The 17300-nt window shown below is 49.6% G+C and overlaps 2 protein-coding genes across 4 annotated transcripts in view; one reads left to right on the forward strand and one right to left on the reverse strand.

The window, feature by feature from the left end:
• Nucleotides 1-11410, reverse strand: part of C2CD2L (C2CD2 like) — a gene marked incomplete at its 5' end in the record, with an annotated part of 24779 nt that extends 13369 nt beyond the window's left edge. The window contains 4 exons of one of the 2 annotated variants that reach the window (XM_080366912.1): nt 81-191; nt 2214-2333; nt 2831-2926; nt 10991-11410. In XM_080366912.1, coding sequence (XP_080223038.1) covers nt 81-191; nt 2214-2333; nt 2831-2926; nt 10991-11410 — 747 coding nt within the window. Of the gene's footprint in view, nt 1-80; nt 192-2213; nt 2334-2830; nt 2927-9819; nt 10340-10990 lie in introns of those variants that run through there. The other variant, XM_080366913.1, reaches the window with a different exon arrangement.
• Nucleotides 11340-17150, forward strand: DPAGT1 (dolichyl-phosphate N-acetylglucosaminephosphotransferase 1). Of its 2 annotated transcripts, XM_080366936.1 has the most exons (9): nt 11345-11676; nt 11772-11892; nt 11977-12190; nt 12720-12866; nt 12996-13080; nt 13539-13727; nt 14892-14979; nt 15333-15488; nt 16656-17150. In XM_080366936.1, the coding sequence occupies exons 1-9, from the start codon at nt 11522-11524 to the stop codon at nt 16719-16721; spliced, it is 1221 nt and encodes a 406-aa protein (XP_080223062.1). In that variant the 5' UTR covers nt 11345-11521; the 3' UTR covers nt 16722-17150. The 2 variants fall into 2 exon arrangements, with proteins under 2 accessions (XP_080223063.1, XP_080223062.1); XM_080366937.1 differs by lacking the exon at nt 15333-15488 and having other exon boundaries at nt 11340-11676.
• Nucleotides 17151-17300: the final 150 nt, after the last annotated feature.

The raw sequence follows: 17300 nt of genomic DNA on the forward strand, positions 1-17300 counted from the left end.
CTTCCTCCTGGCTCAGTGCTGTTTCTGCCCCTCCCACCCCTCCTCCCCTCCAGTCCAGCCTCCCAGTGTCTGCCGCTCACCTCACAAAGCTGAAGTCTCGGAAGAACCAAAAGGTTAAAGTCTGGTCTGTCCTTGAACGCCCAGGACACAAGGAGACCTTCATTCTGTATCTCCTCCAAGTGGATCTCCACCTGGCCCAGAACAAATACCAGTCAGGAACAGCTTCTGTTTCCATTAGGTGCTTTTTGCCCCACTTCAAATTCAGCAACTGAAAGGCCCTCGCACCACTGCAACAAGAGACAGAACACAAGAACGCAAGCAGTCCCAGTCCTACGAGAAGAAGCAGCTGCAGAAGCCTCCTTGCTCTGTAGTAGGATCTGGCTTCCTTGCTGCCTTTGGATGCCCAGGTGCCGTGAGAGTGAAAAACAGCAGGTTAGTTATCTGGTTGAAAAAAAAGCCTGCAGGACAATCCAAAAGAGCAAGTCGGGCACTGACACAGGATATTTACTGAGCCATATTGATTAACCATTGCCAGACCTAAGTATGGCCATTTGTAAGTTGGCAACATGTCTCTAGGACATCATCTTCCGATTGAAAGCTCATCCAGGTCACCAATAGTCTGCAACAATAAACCAGACTGTACGCTATCCCGTCGTTCACTTGCAAAGTTGCATTCCCACACAGCTGAAAGGCATCACTAATGTAACAAACAGAAAGAGAACCACACAGGAATAATTCCCGACCCAGTATCTTCAGTAAAAACAAGGGAATTAAATTTAACATAGTTCTAAAGCAGGGGTCCTCAAACTACAGCCCGTGGGCCGGATACGGCCCCCAGTATTTACAGAACACCCCCCCCGCCCCGCCCCCGCTGGGGGTTAGGGGGGGGAAACCAAGCAGCCGCAGATGACTGCCTGCCACTTCATCCGCGCACCAGCCCCCTGTTTAAAAAGTTTGAGGACCCCTGTTCTAAAGTAACTGACAGACTGACATTTATTCACCATGAATACAGAAGGTCTTCAGTCGAAAGCAACAGATCTGGGACACAGTAGCCAGGCAAGTAACCAACAAGGGGTGCATAAAAGAGGCAAGGCACGTTTGGGTATACAGTACTTGGAAGTATTCTGACCAATGGGCATATGGGAACCTCACCAGCATTTCACAACGCAGCAGAAAGACCTCAATTAGATCACCACATACAATTCTCTACAAGAACTATCAACCCAAAGCTTCAGCAGGCACAGACAAAGAGACCTAGGAAACACCAGCAAGCAGAGCAATTTGATGAGATGTGACAAAGGCCACCTGGCTCCCAGAGATTACACAAAGATAAGAAGTGACCGCAGTTGCCATCCATGACAAGACTGGCATCAGGCATGCTAAACCTAGAAGAGAGAGAGGAGCTATTTAAACAACCATGAAAGGGAGGCACAAAACAAAACTAGGATGATCTGCTAACCACAGGTTGAAAATTCTAATAAAGCTCCAGAGCACAAAGGGGATCTAGAACAACCTTCTGACTACAATACCTGCAATAGCAAGGGATTGGCTTCTGCTACCACAGAGGTACTTACAATTTCGCCATACCTCCCTATAACACAAACAAGCACACGGTCTCCACACAAGATACCGTCTACAGTGTCAAGCCCTTCTTCACAATGGGAACAAAATCACATTCCAGAGAAGAAAATCCAGCCAGAAAGCAACTATGGAGTTACCACTCATTGCAATGTCACAGAGCTTCTCTTCTGGAAGAAGCATCTCCAATATTTGACACACACAAAAAAAAAGTCTGTATCACGTTCTTGTGAATGCACTACAGGGAGCACTGACAAGCAATCCACTCCTCACCGCGGATTTCTTTCTCACACCAACAACCAGGACACCACTTTAACTGTACATATGCACAGGATGCACCTTTCCCTATCCATAATGCCACAAGAAGAATGAACTCTGTGGACTTTTCACCTCTTGAAGACTGCTTAAGAGCACAGTATAAAATATTGCCATGCCTCAGATCTCTCTGGATTGTGTTAGGGCTACATTATGTAGCCAAGATCTGCAGAACAAGACTCAGAAAACGGGACTCGGCATGCAGATCAGGAATATTTGCCACCCCACTAAATGACAGTGACTGCATGCTGCTGCTTCCTTGACTGGCGTGGGGCCACGTGAAAGAACAAGGAAAACAGCTAACCATTTACAACTGTTACCTGAGCCTGCAGCACAGCCAAAGTGATGTGGTAGGTGTCCACAGAAACAGCAGCTGGGGACTGCTGAGTAACTGAGACGGGGAATTTCACAGCTTCAGCTGACAGATGGCAGTACAGCACCTGGAGAGGAAAGGAAGGAGATGAGTTTATATCCCTGGCAAGGAGACTCAGCTCTGTGATAGCAAAACCTCCAAAAGCCATAGGTAAGGTTGACCCATTGTGGCAGGGAAGAAACATCCGGTTGACTCTCAGGCCCTGTTCTGTACTGCGAACCTGCCATTTCAGACTCCACATGTGAGGAAGTAAAGACATACTGGTGACGGGAGCTCTCTCCTCTCTACTGTGGGACCCTGATATTCGGGCTCAGCACCCATACGCCCCAGCTCCACCAACACGTGGAGCTCTCCCTGTGGCTCTCCCAGAGCTCACCAATGCACAGCCCCAGAGCTACAATCTCACAAGCCTGTCAACAGGCCTCCAAGCTCAGCAACAGACCTTGCCCAAAACTTCCCTGGTTCCACCATCCCCACTGCAGGGGCCCCAGCAATCTCTGTAGAACATGCTAGCAGTCAATGGAGAAACCCCGCACCGTACCATTCAGAATGGTAAAGCCTTACCATGCTGTGGTCTGACTCTCCCTTGCACGTCACACGACTTATATTTGCATCTGGCGGTAACTGAGGACCCTCTTCAAATGTGATCTGCACAGAACTCTACGGAAAGAGAACCCTGTTAGCTCCCAGTGGTTAAGGTACCCCTGATAGCTTCAAAGAGGACAAACAATTCTGACGTGGGGCCACAGAGACACTCCAGTCTGTTTCCATGAATCCAGCCAGCATGCAGAACCATCGCACACTGCCATTCTACCCACCTTGGCTTGTCCATACAGAGAAAAGAAACAAGGTCTCCCATCAAGGCTCAGACTCACAAACACTGCATGAATTTCAGACAGGCAAGCCCAAATGAGACTGGGAAATTGTTCTGGATAGCGGTCAACTATAAGTCAAGTGTGTTAATGCTTCTTCATTACACAAGCTTTGCTGTTTCTTCTCTCTCTCGCCCCGCTCTGTGCTAATCCCGCCCTAAGTAAAGCAAAGCCAAACCAAACAAAAACCAACCCTACCAACACCACCACACCAAAAAACCCAATCAACCACAACAAAATCCAGCCTCAGGCATATGGTACATCAGCTCCTGTGCTCGACTTGTTCCCTTTTTCCACCCTCTCCTGGTCTTATTAGATTACACTCTCCACTGCAGAAGCATCCCTCCTCTTCATTTGATCTTTCCATCTAACAGGACCAGTTCTCTACAGAAAACCCTTCTCAAGAAACGCAAGACCAAGATAAAAAGTTGAGAGCATCCCTGCACAAAATGTATCCCTCAAAGACTCCCTCTGCTCACAAGAGGCAAAAAGAGAGAGCAAGCAGGTGATCTGAGGACATGGGCACAAAGCCAACTTCAACAGATCTCGTTACTCAGCCCGCTCAGAATGAACCGTATCCATGAGGTAGCATGAGTCTATATACAAACCAAGGGAGGGAGAAAACACAGAGGAAAAATAAAACGAGGGTAGTGTGCACTGGAAAGGCAACTCAAGCCCTTTCAAGTGTCTGCCCTGTTTTAAGGCAAGTAACTTAAAATCCAAACAGGAAATATGAAATACCAGCTGGTAACATTTAAAGATCTACAGAAAAAAGCAATGCCCTGTGATTGAAGCTGCTCTCTCCAGTATCAGGGATGGGAATGAGACATGGCCAGGAGGCAGACTGACCCTCATCTGTGCACTGCCAGCTCCGTCAGACCTTGGTCCTAGCAGAATCTGCCCAAATACAGATGCTAGTGTGCTCTGACTACAAATGCGCTCCTATAAAGCTCCTACCACACATGTTACGTTTTCACATTCAGCACGATACAGAAACACAAGGAAGCGTGGGAAAATCTAGACCTGAATGAGATGAGGACATATTCTTCTAAAATTCACCAAGCTGAAAGAAGCCACACAGAAACAGCAAAACCACAGAAGGATACAGACTATCAAGAGGGAAGCAACTGAGAAGCATTCTTCCAGGACAAGGACTCTGGAACACTAACTAGCCTCCCTCTATTATCCTTTTACGGCAAACCGTGAGACTTCCACCCCAGTTTTGGCATTTTCCTTTCCCTTTCTTGGAACTACACACAAACAAAAATGAGACAGCACACGTAGAGAATGGTAAAGATAGCTCTTGGAACAGGCAATCAGGACAGGAAATCTATGGTTCTTCCCCAGCCAGACCAACAAGCCTGTGGAAGGGGGCTTATGAATCTTAGGGCCAAGACCCTCCACCATTCTGCGCACACACAGATCGCCTGACGTACTCACAACCAGCTGCTCCTCCACAATAATTCCACTATTAAACCCAGCTTTGCAGAGGCACATTTCCTTACGGCTTTTTGCTGAACTGAAGAAAAAGCAACAGCAAAAGGAGCTAATAATAAGTCTACCATGGAGAAAGTGAGATCACTCACTTCTAAGCATAAATCTAGCCCAAACTCCTCTGGGGACTCAAAAGGAGAGCAGGGGTGGAGTCAGACTGGGAGCAGGGAAGGAGGCACCATCAATTGCTATAAGCGCTATCAAGCCTTATGTCCCTTTAGATATATTGTCTGAAATAAAATTTTCAATTACAGTTAGTGCTTTCATACTAAGTCCTACTACCTTATTGCTCAGCAGCCTCCTAGATTGCTTGAAAACGTAATTCCTCGGGGCATGCAATGAAAAGTTACTCAACGTTGCAACATGTTAGCGAAGTTCCAACAACCAAGACTAAACCTGTCTTACTTCTTCTGCTTCTGGCATGGTCTCCTAATGCTACAGGCTGTAACATGGAAGTTCTCATATAAGTCAGCAAAGAGCCCCTCAGCAGAATGCATGTCCCAAAAACTCAGGACCAAAGCACTAGCTAAAAGACAGAACACTAATTTTCAGTTGTTTTATCACCTGACAAAGAGATCTCTCAAAAACAACTGCATTATAAAGGACAGTTGCAAATCTAGGCCAAATGTTACAATGCCATAACTTTCAATATGGATTAGCAAAATTTGGATGTGACTGAAATCATTACAGAAATAGTTATCTTGAACAATTACGTATCTCCACAGCTTTGTCAGCGTTACTTGGATTCAGGGCCCGCACTAGGTCTTCCACCTCCATCCCCAATCGAGGTCTGTGCCATTTCTCTGCGTGTCCAAAAGGATTTCTGTGCCTTAACCCCCGGGTTCAAGGAGGAAACTCTAGCAAAAACATCATTGCTATCTCTTTCCCAGTTAGACATGATCAGTCACTTTATTCCATTTTACAAGGCTGGGGCAGCAGGGAGCTGAGTGCTGGAACTCTGCAGCTCAGAAGCAAAGCATTGGCAGGAATGTAATGTCTGAGGGACAGGAGAAGAAAAGGGTCCGATGTGGAGTGTTTTTACGAGTTAAACAGATGTAAGCAGGTCCAGGTAACTCCTGATCTTACCCAGAATCCCCCAGAAGACACTCAGCCCCAGGGTAACCACCAGACCCCACCTCAAAGAACAGCTTTTACACCCAGAAACTCACTGCAGCAATGCCACTTTCCGAGTAGATGCGCTCTGGACAAGGAGCAACTGCAGCAGAAACTGAAGCGTGGCCCTCCAGAGGCCCCCATGCCATTTCAGTCATCAGCTAATCTTCACCTTATAGGAGTTCTAAATTCTGGAACTTCTAAATTTAGGTCATTTTGGTGAGAAACAGCGGAATTCAGCATGTGACGGAAGAGCGCAGCGTATCAGGCACAGGTGACTGCTAACACTTGGCCACTGCTGACACGCAACACCACTTGACAAGACAGGCATGGAAGGAGAGGGTGCATTTCTACAGGGGGAGGCACTTTGTGTATGTTCTCACCTTTGTTCAGGCCCTTGCCAAGTCCTCTCTCCAAAGAGGGAAGGCCTCTGCCTGTGCGTGCTCCATCCCAGAGAACAGCCCTCAACTTCCCATCAGGTGTTGAAAAGAGAAGAAGCAGTTGCCACAGCTTGCCCTACACAAGCCACCGTACTGAGCCAACCACAGAGGAGCCGCTAAGCGTCACTCCTGGCAGTGGTCCCCTCAATACAATATGCATCATATCAAAACAAACCTACTTTCAGTGACAAAAGAAGAGCTGGCTTTGAAGGTTCAACACCAGCATGATCTGTGGGTTTCGGCTTCCATACAACAAATCAGCTGAGCATATCCTAACACTCAGAAGTTTTCCAAAGCAAAAAGGACCACTTTTTCAGGATGTGGATCTCAGGTTCAATGCTGCACCTGGTGCATGAGCATGGGAAGGCAGGGGGGAGAAAGGAACCAAGGCAGGCAGAAGGAAGAACTTTAGCAGCTAACATGTTAAACAATACCACAAGTTCCTTACATCTTACCCAGCGTTAACTATCAAGATCATAATCTTACAGTACATAACCTAGCCTCATTTAGTTCCAGACAAAAGATTCAGTTCCAACAGCCTGCAGCAGGTAGTCCCACAACCACCTCATACAGCACCACCCTCTCATTCTGTAAGATCAAGAACATAGCCTTGTTAGTACTTGTTAGGCTACTACTCGTAATCAGTCCTGCCTTGTCTCAGAGGAGTCAGGCCCGTGCTCTGGACTCCTCCCACCCTTGGTATACTTAAGGGACTGTTTTCTAACTCTCTGAAGAGAGTACGATGAAGGTTCCTGATCTTGTTCCAAGTAACCAGTAACAGAAATAGGACCTGAACACAACAACAGGGCCAGTTGATTTTGGTGTTTTTTCTTGACCATCAAAACTTCTTACCCTGTTTTGGAACGGGCACCTTACCATTTTCTCAGTTGTCAACACCAAAGCGCAAGCAACTGACCACATTAAAGAAAATTAAAAGAATCACCAGAGAAGAATGAATTCACCAAAGCAGGCACAGCTTCGAGCTCCATGGTCAACTTCATCTTCACCCCTGCAACTGGCAGATCAACCACACCTTTGTGGAAAGAACCATTTTTCCACAGACCTCTTGGGAACAGAGCACTGGATCTCTTGAAAACCCATCAGAGGATAAGCTCATCCTAAAAACCAATGAACAACTGTGAATACTCTGTCCTTTGACACCATCAGAGCCTGGGCAGGGATACAAACATCCACTTCCCTTTTCTAACACTAGCCAACTAGATCGTAGATCTAAGGCGGGAAAGAGAGACCAAGCACTGCCACACCTCTGTCAAAAAGGACAATTTAACTTACTACAAGTAGCAGCGAGAAGAAACTATGTCAGCCTTTACAAGTCAATCTAATTATTTGGTGAGTCAGTCTAACAAGGCAAAGGAGGAGGTGAGAAGTCACGCCACACAGAGAAGAGAGAACTTCAGGTGCTAAAGCAAAGGACTGAACACAATGGAATGAATTAGGAAAAAAAAAATCTTTTCAAAAGGAAAACAATAGAAACTAGCTGGGGAGCATCAGTGAGGCAGGCCCAACGAACAGAAAAAACCTGTCCAAAACAGCAGCAATAAGCAACACCCACCTTCACGAGCAGGGTCCCTGACACACCTCAAAATGGGAAGACATGACATGTAAGACAAGTGTTAAGAAAGGTAACGTTCAGAACACGTCAATTCCCTGATCCAACTGTAAGAGGCAGAAGATAGCACTCAGGGTACACAATCCTACAGAGACAGCCTATCTGCATTCATAACTGCACAATACTTGTAGTGGCTGATCTTACATATTTCTTACAAGAACAACACTTGCCTTGAGACACACTGCTTTTCCAAGCAGCAACGTACAACCATCTCACCTTGTAGAAGTGAGGGACAACAAAGTCTACCAGAAAACTCACCATTCCCACATGGCCAATACATGAACTACCGGCACCAGGTAGTACTGGCTATGCATTTCTTCACAAAACCTGTAATGGTCTGTGCTCTAAATTTACATTACCTGATCCCAGGTGACTTCATACATCCTTTCAAAAGGAGCAGTGGATGGTATTTTTAAATATTCTCTGCCCTTTGATGCTTGACACCAGCAAAATAAAAACACTTCCAGTCTGATTCTGGAAAAGGAATACAGGCAGAGGTGGCTTGTTATGCGCAAATATCCCATTCCATTCATTTTCTACTTCCTAAAGCCAGGAGGCAACCACCATCTGAAGGTAATCACAGCCCTCGCTCTGCACCTTGAAGGAGATCATTTGGTTAAATCCTTTCAAAAACGGTTCTACTCTGTTACAGTTAAGGACTACACAGAACTTAAGAACACAGCACTTGGCCTACGCAATTAAGATTTGTTCCATCTCATGCAGTTACTTTCAAGTATAGTTGCTTAACAAGCGTTATTGATCCTTCTGCTCTCAAGAAACCAGACAACACTATCCACTTTAATCAGGGAAACAAGAAGCCAAAATTGAACCGCCCCATACTACTGCTGCTGAAGTTAGGCCCTCCAGATTGCAGGGGACACTCAGTCAGGTTCCTCAGCCTTTATTCGAATAGCTGTATCGCACAGATGCGACTCAGCTGTAATTGAATTGGAGCTTTTTTTTTTTTTTTGGAGTCTTGTAATTGAAAAGGACTCCTCCAAAAAAAAATCCAGATACCACACAGGTGACACATAACAAAAAATAACATCTCTTCTTAAGTCACCTTCCTCAAAGATCCAATTCCTTCATCTCATCCCAGCAAGTTATTATCAGGGGATTACACTGAAACAAACAAAAATACAGTGAAATGAACAGCTACAGAACATATGCTGGATACACTGCTGCACAAACATTCCCAAAGGAGCCAAAGTCACGGTATTATCCACAGGGTTACACTTTGCAAAGCCTATTACGCTGATACAACTACCAGCGGCTGGGACAAGCAGTGATTTCTCATTCCTCCCCACCTTCACCAACTGCCTGATTTTTTCACCTGGTTGCACTGCACCGAGAGATCTGCTCTTCTGTCCTGCCTCTAGTTCAGAATTTAACTGGCGTTTTGTCAAAAGGGAAGAGCCTCTTCCAGTCTTCTCGGAAAACTCTAACACAGGTTCACATTGCATTCTTCAGGACTTCAACCTCCTTCTCTCCAAGAGCACTAGCTTTGTGCTAACCTTACTGAGCTCTTGGTTTCCCCATGCAACTGAACAGGAAGGTTCCCCGTTCCCTGCCAGGAGAAGGGGGAGACTGTAACAGACTCCAGGCTCACTGCTCCTGTGGGCAAAGCCCGCTCCTAGCAGGCAATGCCAGCCGCCGTGACACCACTTCCCCGTGGAGTCAGCAAGGCGAATCCTCTTTCACGAGCCTCAAACCCAAGAAGCGACACACGGGCAACGCCGGGAGATTACAAGGAATAAAACACTGAAATTCGGCAGAGGCTGCTGTAGAAACCTGGGGGCGGCTACACCAGCCGGGCACACCAGCCCAGCCCAGGCTAGGGCTGCAGCGCGGTGCCTGCCCTGTGCCCCGCGCTGCCCCCGCGGCTGTGCCGAACGCAGTAACGGCTCCCCCAGGCCCAGGCCGCGCAGCCCCTGGCAGCGCCCGGAGCCCCCCAACAAAGGGCGGGCGGCCTCGCCCCCGCCAGCTTCCCGCGCCCCGCCGTACCCCGTGCCGCCGCGCCTGGCTGTTGAGGGCTCGCACCCAGGCCCGCAGCCACTGCTCCCGCAAGGACCGGAGGGCGAGCAGCGCAGCCAGCAGCGCCCGGGCCCCGGCCTCCTCCGCCGCCGCGCACCGCCGCGGCGCCCGCAGGGCCGCGGAGCGCCAGTATTGAAGCAGCCAGGCCGCGACGGTGAGCAGCGAGGCGGCGAAAAGCAGCACTAGCGCAGCCCAGCCCGGGTCCGACCCCATGGCGCCCTGCAGAGCCCCTCACGGCGGACCGGCAGGCATGGCGGGCGCTCCGCCGCCCGGCCCCGGCGCTGCGGCGCGGGCCCGGCCGCTACCACCTCCCACCGGGGAGGGGAAAGAAGGGAGGCCGGCCCGCCGCCCGCCTCCCGGCCCCGCGCTGCACGTGGGCCCGGCCCTCGCCCCGCCTGCGCACAACGGCCCCGCCGGCCTCCCCTCACCAGCCGGCAGCCTTCCTCCGGCGCCGGGCGGCGCAGAGGGTCTCCCTCCGCTCCCCGCGGCCTAGGGGCGGCCCCAGGGGGCAAGGGTCCCACCTTCGGTCCACCCCGCGCCGTGCAGCTCACTGCCCGGGCCGCCGCGCCTTTCTGCCGTGCCGCCGGCGGCCTTCCCTTCAGCCGCCCGGGCCGAGCTCCCTGCTGGCTGCCCCCGTGCCGGTTAAACACGCTGGTCTCGTACCGTCACGGTCGCTCTCAGCGGCGGCACCTGGCTCGTTCGCGCAGGGCACCGCCGGGGAGGAACCCTCTCGGCCGTCGCCAGCCCGGGCCGCCCCCGCTGCGCAGCCAGCACCGGTACCGGCCGCGGCCCAAGGTGGCGGTTCCCCGCTCCGGGTCTCTGCGCGACCGCCGCCTGCTCTGCGCTGCGGGTCCCCCCGGCAGTAACACGCTCGTTCGAAGCCTGATTAAAGTTTGTGAAGTCATTTCTGCGGGGGTCCGGCAGAGAGCGGAGCAGCGGCGGCCCCTCCTAGCACGGCAGCGTCCCGGGCATCGCCACCGGAAGCCACAGGGGGCGCCGCCGCCGCCCCCCGTAAGCAGCACCGCCTGCCGCGGCTCTGCCTCAGCCCCCGCCCCCCCCGAGGGGCCAGCAGCCGCTGCTGGCCCCCTGCCCGCCGAGGAGCTCCGGGTTTTTATTTTATTGGGGTGGCTTTTTCCAGCACCTGAGGAAACGCGTGGGCCAACGAAACGGCCGCGACCCCGCTCCGCGCCGTGGCCACCAGCAGGCGGAAACCCGGGGGTCGCCGGGGCCGCCGCAAGCGCAACTCCGGGACCCGGCAAAGGGTGGATCGGGCTGCTGGAGGTGGGGAGGCAACCCCACGGCGGAGAGGAAGTGATGTTACAGGGGCGGGGCGGAGCGGAGCCACGTGCGACTGCGGGGACGCCGCGGCGGCCATGGCGGTTGTGGGCAGGGCGGGGCGGGGCGGAGCGCACCCCATGGCCGCCCCCAGGCCGGGCCGAGCGCCGCTTCCCGCGCAGGCGCTTACGCACGGCCCCGGCGCGGGTCCCGACCCCGGCCTAGCAGGGCCCCGCGGCGGCAGATGGCGCTCCCGGCGGCGGTAGGGCGGAGCGGTTCCGCGCATGCGGTGCCACCGCTGTAGCGTCCGGCCGCGAACGCGCGACGGGAGGCGGTGGCGGCGCTCCCCTCCCGGCCCCGCTCCGTGCCCTTGGCAGCGGCAGCGCCCACCGTGGCCATGGCGGCCTGGCCCGCCGTGCCCCTCCTCATCAACCTCGGTGGGTCGCTGCTAGGCTTCGCGGCCACGCTCACGCTGATCCCGGCCTTCAGGGACCGCTTCCTCGCTGCGCGGCTCTTCGGCGAAGACCTCAACAAGGCCTCGCGGCGGCCCGTGTGAGTAGCACTGCCCCGCAGGGCCGTACCGGCCAGGGGACCGGGACCGGAACCGGGACTGGCCGGGCTGACTCCCCGCCTTACCTCCCCTCCAGCCCCGAAGCACAGGGCGTGATCAGCGGGGCCGTGTTCCTGATGATCCTGTTCTGCTTCATCCCCGTGCCCTTCCTGAGGTGCTTCGTGGAGGAGCAGTGCGCGGCCTTTCCTCACGATGAGGTGAGGCTTGCATGGCGCCAGCAGCACGGCAGGCCCGGCTGGAAGCAGCCACCAGTAATCGGGGTCCTGTTCTCTGTCCTGCAGTTCGTAGAGCTCATCGGTTCACTGCTTGCCATCTGCTGCATGATTTTCCTGGGCTTTGCAGATGACGTTCTGAACCTGCGCTGGCGCCACAAGCTCCTGCTTCCTACCATGGCCTCTCTCCCGCTGCTCATGGTTTACTTCACTAACTTTGGGAACACTACCATCGTGGTGCCTAAGCCTTTCCGGCTGCTGCTGGGCATGCACTTGGACCTGGGTAAGTTGTGCGTCACCAGAAGCTATCATCCAAGCGGCAAGCAATCTGTGGAAGGGGTCGCCTGACGGCACTCAGTGCTGCAGAGGGAACACACAAAGGATTTGCTCAAGTAACCAATTGGAGGGCACAACTCTGCCCAGTAAATATTAGGTTGGAAAGAACATCCAGATCAGCCATGCACAGATAGGCACTGGTCATTTTTCTGGGATTCTAGTGATACAGCTGAGCACCAGGTGCACACAGCACGGTGCTGCAGACACCAGAATGACCAAAAGACAGAAAGAGCGCTACAGTCCACCGCCGTGGCACAATGGTTTGCTGTAATTGCTGTGTTGTGTGTGCGTGTACATGTGACAGCTGATTTCATAGGAGTGGGGGTGATTTATTAATGAGCTACCACTACCAGCACTCACAGAGATTGCTAGGTAACAGATTATTGTACAAAGCAGGAAGTAAGAGCTTTGGTGAATCAGACCGGGGCCTGCTTTGCCTATGAATACTAAAGCACTTGGCTTGCTCTGATTTGCAGGTATCTTCTACTATGTGTACATGGGCATGCTAGCAGTGTTCTGCACAAACGCCATCAACATTCTCGCTGGAATTAATGGAATTGAAGCAGGGCAGTCGCTGGTGATAGCTGCTTCTATTATTGTATTCAACATTGTAGAGTTAAATGGTAAGGAAGATAACATGTATGTGGTACAAAAAGCAAAGGGAGATAGAATCCTAGTTTTCTGTGTCTGGTATTAGTAAAAATCAACCAGTCCTGTCATCACAATCTTTTCTTTTTTTTTTTTTTCTATAGGGGATTACCAAGATGATCACATTTTTTCTCTCTACTTCATGGTTCCCTTTTTTTTTACCACGCTGGGGCTGTTTTACCACAATTGGTAAGAGGATGGACATTCAGAGTTTGTTTGGAAGCATCCTTTCCCTCTGCTTTTCCCCTTTTTGCACAAACAAAACCACTTACTGACATGCAGGTGGGATGCTGGAGCGTAGACAGGCTTCTTGCCAGAACCAAGTGTGCAAGGCACTGATGCATGGGTAGCTTTTCTCTTTATTAGAACAATTCTGGCCACACCAGCTCACCAAAATGCACAGAATACACTCCCTCATATTTCTTGCTGTTTTTTCATACCATATTCTCTGCAAGTCAGATTGCAGGTCCCAGTCCTGCAGTTCCTAGCATAAATACCTGCAATAGTTGTTTTCATTGTGTAGATCTGCTGCAGTTCTCTCTTGGCCCCTAACCTGCTGTGTGGGAATACTTTCAGTGGTTATAAAGTCATTTGTACAGCAACAGCAATCGTTACAGACCTTTGCTTTTCTGCCTTGTGGATTGCAGGTATCCATCTCGAGTGTTTGTTGGGGACACTTTCTGCTATTTTGCTGGCATGACCTTCGCTGTGGTGGGGATTTTGGGGCACTTCAGCAAAACAATGCTGCTTTTTTTCATCCCACAAGTGCTCAACTTCTTCTACTCGTTGCCTCAACTCTTCCATGTCATTCCTTGTCCCCGTCACCGGCTGCCAAGGTAATGTACCCAAGTGACCTGTAGTAGTACTGTTAAAGGAAAAATTCACAGGGACATGGATACCACACTAGGCTTGCCTTAACCACAACTCAGAGTTGGGCCACCACCCCAGTGAATGGCAGAGAACAAAGGGATACAGCACAGCTTATATACACTTACCACATAATTATCAAAGTTTTTAGAAGTTGCCTTTGGTCTTGCAAGTTCTGCACATCCATCACTTGACTCCGTCCCAGCTGATTTACCTACTCTGTTCCAGTCTCTGCCTCGGTTCCAAGCTCCTCCTTGGATCATGATCTTTCTGCTTGCTTTAACTCACACGCTCCTTCAAGCACACTTAGTCTTTGACCAAGCAGTTCCTATTCATATATACTAATTTTTCTAGAAACATCTGCATTTCTGAGAGCACCTGTGTATACAATCGATCATCTATTGTTTCTGTATTCTACTGATTAACTTGACTGAAGTTGAAAAGCAGCCTTGGATTAGGCCTATACAAGGGACAAGGCCTGGTTCTGCTATTTAGCAGCTTCAGCACATTAAATTTCATAATTGAAAATACATTTTCTTTAACAGTACCACAGGCTGTGCCTTTTATCTCTGAGCTGAGAAAGGTGGTGGTAGGTGCTCTTTCTAAAAGCCACCGAATTAGCTTTGATAGTTAAAAGTTAGCTGACTGGCTGTGCCAGTTACAGTTGAGTCTTCTGATCACCACCACACCCCTGGCCTAGACACAGAAGAGTGATTTTTAACAAAGTGAGAATAATCATATTCCAAGCTACAAGATTGAGAGAAAATTCATACAGACCACTTTTAATGCCATTGCAGTAGGATCTGCTAGGATTTTGTAGTGGGAAGCATTCTGTAGCAGCATGCCATATCAGCAATCGTCTCTGCAGATGCTGGATTTTTCTATGTTGTTTTTAAAACTATACAGCTTTATGCATATATTGGAGGTGCGGTGGGGAGGAATTTCCTCTTGACTCTGCCCAGACTGAGCAACTAGGTATCAGCAGTTGTCATTAAGTGTGTCAAATTATTCCTGCTTTTTCCACCACTAGATTTCTTTCTCAACTACTCAGCTGGGGACCTAAGTCTGCTTACATAGAGGGACCTCTCTGTCTCCTTGCTCTATCCAGACTAAAATGTTAATATTTCTTTTAGGCTCAATCCTAGTACAGGGAAGCTGGAGATGAGCTACTCCAAATTCAAAACTAAGAGCCTCTCTGCCCTGGGAACACACATCTTGAAGGTAATAACTGGAAAACATTCAAAATCCAACACATTTTGAGGAAGTGATCACACGCAAGAGGAACAGGATGGGAGGGAATGCAAAACTTTGAGTTTGCTAGTTATTTCTTGGCTCAAATCCGGAAGAAAGTATTCTGCTCTAGTCTGTCACCATCCCTTGTGGTCACCCAACCATGTTAATAATCAGTCAGTCTTTCAGAATAACCACACGTAGCAGCATCCTAGGACCATCGTAAGTCTGTCCTATCTTTTTACTAAGAGCAAGTGTGGTTTCTGGGGTGAGGGATCTTGAGCAAAACCAGTTGGTGGGCACCAAACATACCTGGTGAAATAGCATGCAATATCTTTTCCCAGGCAGTCAAGATCTTGCACATAGTAGATGTGAGGAGTGGAACAGATGATGATGGCGAATACACCGAGTGCAATAATATGACACTTATTAACTTTGTTATAAAGCTGATTGGACCCACCCACGAGCGAAATCTGACTCTCCTGCTGCTACTCATTCAGGTCAGACAAATGATTCCTCCAGCAGAAAGATGTACTCTGCAATAGAAACTGATCCAAATCAGTCTCAAGAGTTTCAAGAGGAAAGGGGGAAGTAAAGTATCATGCTCTTCACACAAGGTGCAGTTGAGCTGTGGAACTTGAGAAGAATTGGAGGTTTACACAGCTCAAGGAGGAAACAGATTCCTTCTTCCCTCGCCACCCCCCGTTCATCAAGAGACTAAATACAAAGTCCCTAGGTTAGCTTGAGAAGATTTGCAGGGTGCAAGTTGTTGGATGCTAGAAAAACATAAGGAAAGCAGAGTACCTCATCACTGTGACCCGCTACAGCCTTTTTCCATATTCTGTTTTTTCAGTCATACAAAATAACGCAATCCCTGAGTTATCTCCAGCTGGTGGACATGTGTAAGCATGGCACATAGCTTAGTGGCCTCTGGAATCTGACTGGGGTGTGGGAGTGTTTTGAAGTACAAGGATAGCGTGCTGCTTGGATAATGCCACTCCTTCTATTCAGCATGTGAGCTCTCATGCATAATAGGGTAGAAATACCACTTTTGGAAAGGCCTGCATTGCTTAGTTGCCCACAATAAAATTCTTTTTTCATCCTCAGATCAAAGGTAAGCAATTATCACTAGGAAAGAGAAGAGACACTTAGCCAAATTCCTATTTGGGACGAAGGACTTCCAACAAACCAACCTGGAGACAAACAGGGCTTAGGCAGACTACACAGGGGATGGGAGAGGATGGGAAGTATGTACCGCTTGATTTTGAGCCCAGTCACACCAGAAAAGCCTTGGTAGCACTTTCTTGTAAGGATGCTGAATTGCAGCTTTGACACGAGGTATTTTCCATCAAAACCTATAGGGATTATATTATAATATAGGCTCCTTAAGAAGGAAAGAGTTGTTTCTAACCGTTCATCTCATCCACTTGTTCTCACAACGTGACTGTGCATAGAATTCCCCCCACAGATAGCTACAATTCTCAGAGAAAGAACAGAGGACTTTGGCTAGCTTCTGCCTTTCATCTTTCTAGACCTAAAAAATTGAGCCTAAATGTTATTTAGTGAAAAGAGGCATGCTGGAAAGCGTAGCAAATCCATCTGGAAAGGAGGAATGTGCCAGCCTGTAAACTAACGCTATAATTTTCCATTGTCCAATTTTTACCTAGGTCCTGGGTAGCATGATTGCATTTTCAATCCGGTACCAACTAGTGCGCTTGTTTTATGATGTCTGACTGGGCTGTCAGGAGCAGAGGAAAGAGTTGTACCTGGCAGTCAATTTTCTCCAGTTGCTGACCAGAAGATTCAACTGACCTTACTCCAGCCCTCCAAGAACCTCAGGATGCCTGTCAAAATGCAAGCAACTACTTTGCATGTGCCGGTCTTGAACTGTGATTATCTTTTCGTGCACAGAAGGCTTTTGTCTGATTCTGCTGACAGAAAAGATCCAGTACTACTCGGATGTCATCATTACTGGCAATACCTTTCAGAGGGAAGTAAATGACCAAATGTTTACTGACAGCACTTAGGGAAAGTGGGAAAGACAAAATCTCTGTACATCTGACGAGCAGGTTGCTGTTCCTGGAGAGAAAAAAAAGGAAACTTCCAATTTCTGTGACTGTACAGCAGAATAAGTAAACAAGAATCCTCTCTTGGCTTCTCCAGTCCTGTTGTCGTGGTTTAACCCCAGCCGGCAACCAAGCACCACACAGCTGCTTGCTCACTCCCCCTCACCCCGAGGGATGGGGAGGAGAATCGGAATGTAAAACTCAAGGGTTCAGATAAAAACAATTTAATAGGTAAAGCAAAAGTTA

The sequence above is a fragment of the Falco punctatus genome (genome assembly GCF_963210335.1).
Source record: "Falco punctatus genome assembly, chromosome: 16".
Lineage (NCBI taxonomy): Eukaryota > Metazoa > Chordata > Aves > Falconiformes > Falconidae > Falco > Falco punctatus.

Bases quoted from the DNA above. Each gene is read 5' to 3' on its own strand.
- DPAGT1 (XM_080366936.1), top strand. From the start codon at position 11,522: ATGGCGGCCTGGCCCGCCGTGCCCCTCCTCATCAACCTCGGTGGGTCG. The intron at 13,728-14,891 runs GTAATGTACCCA...TATTTCTTTTAG, and splicing joins CCCCGTCACCGGCTGCCAAG to GCTCAATCCTAGTACAGGGA. The intron at 14,980-15,332 runs GTAATAACTGGA...ATCTTTTCCCAG, and splicing joins TGGGAACACACATCTTGAAG to GCAGTCAAGATCTTGCACAT.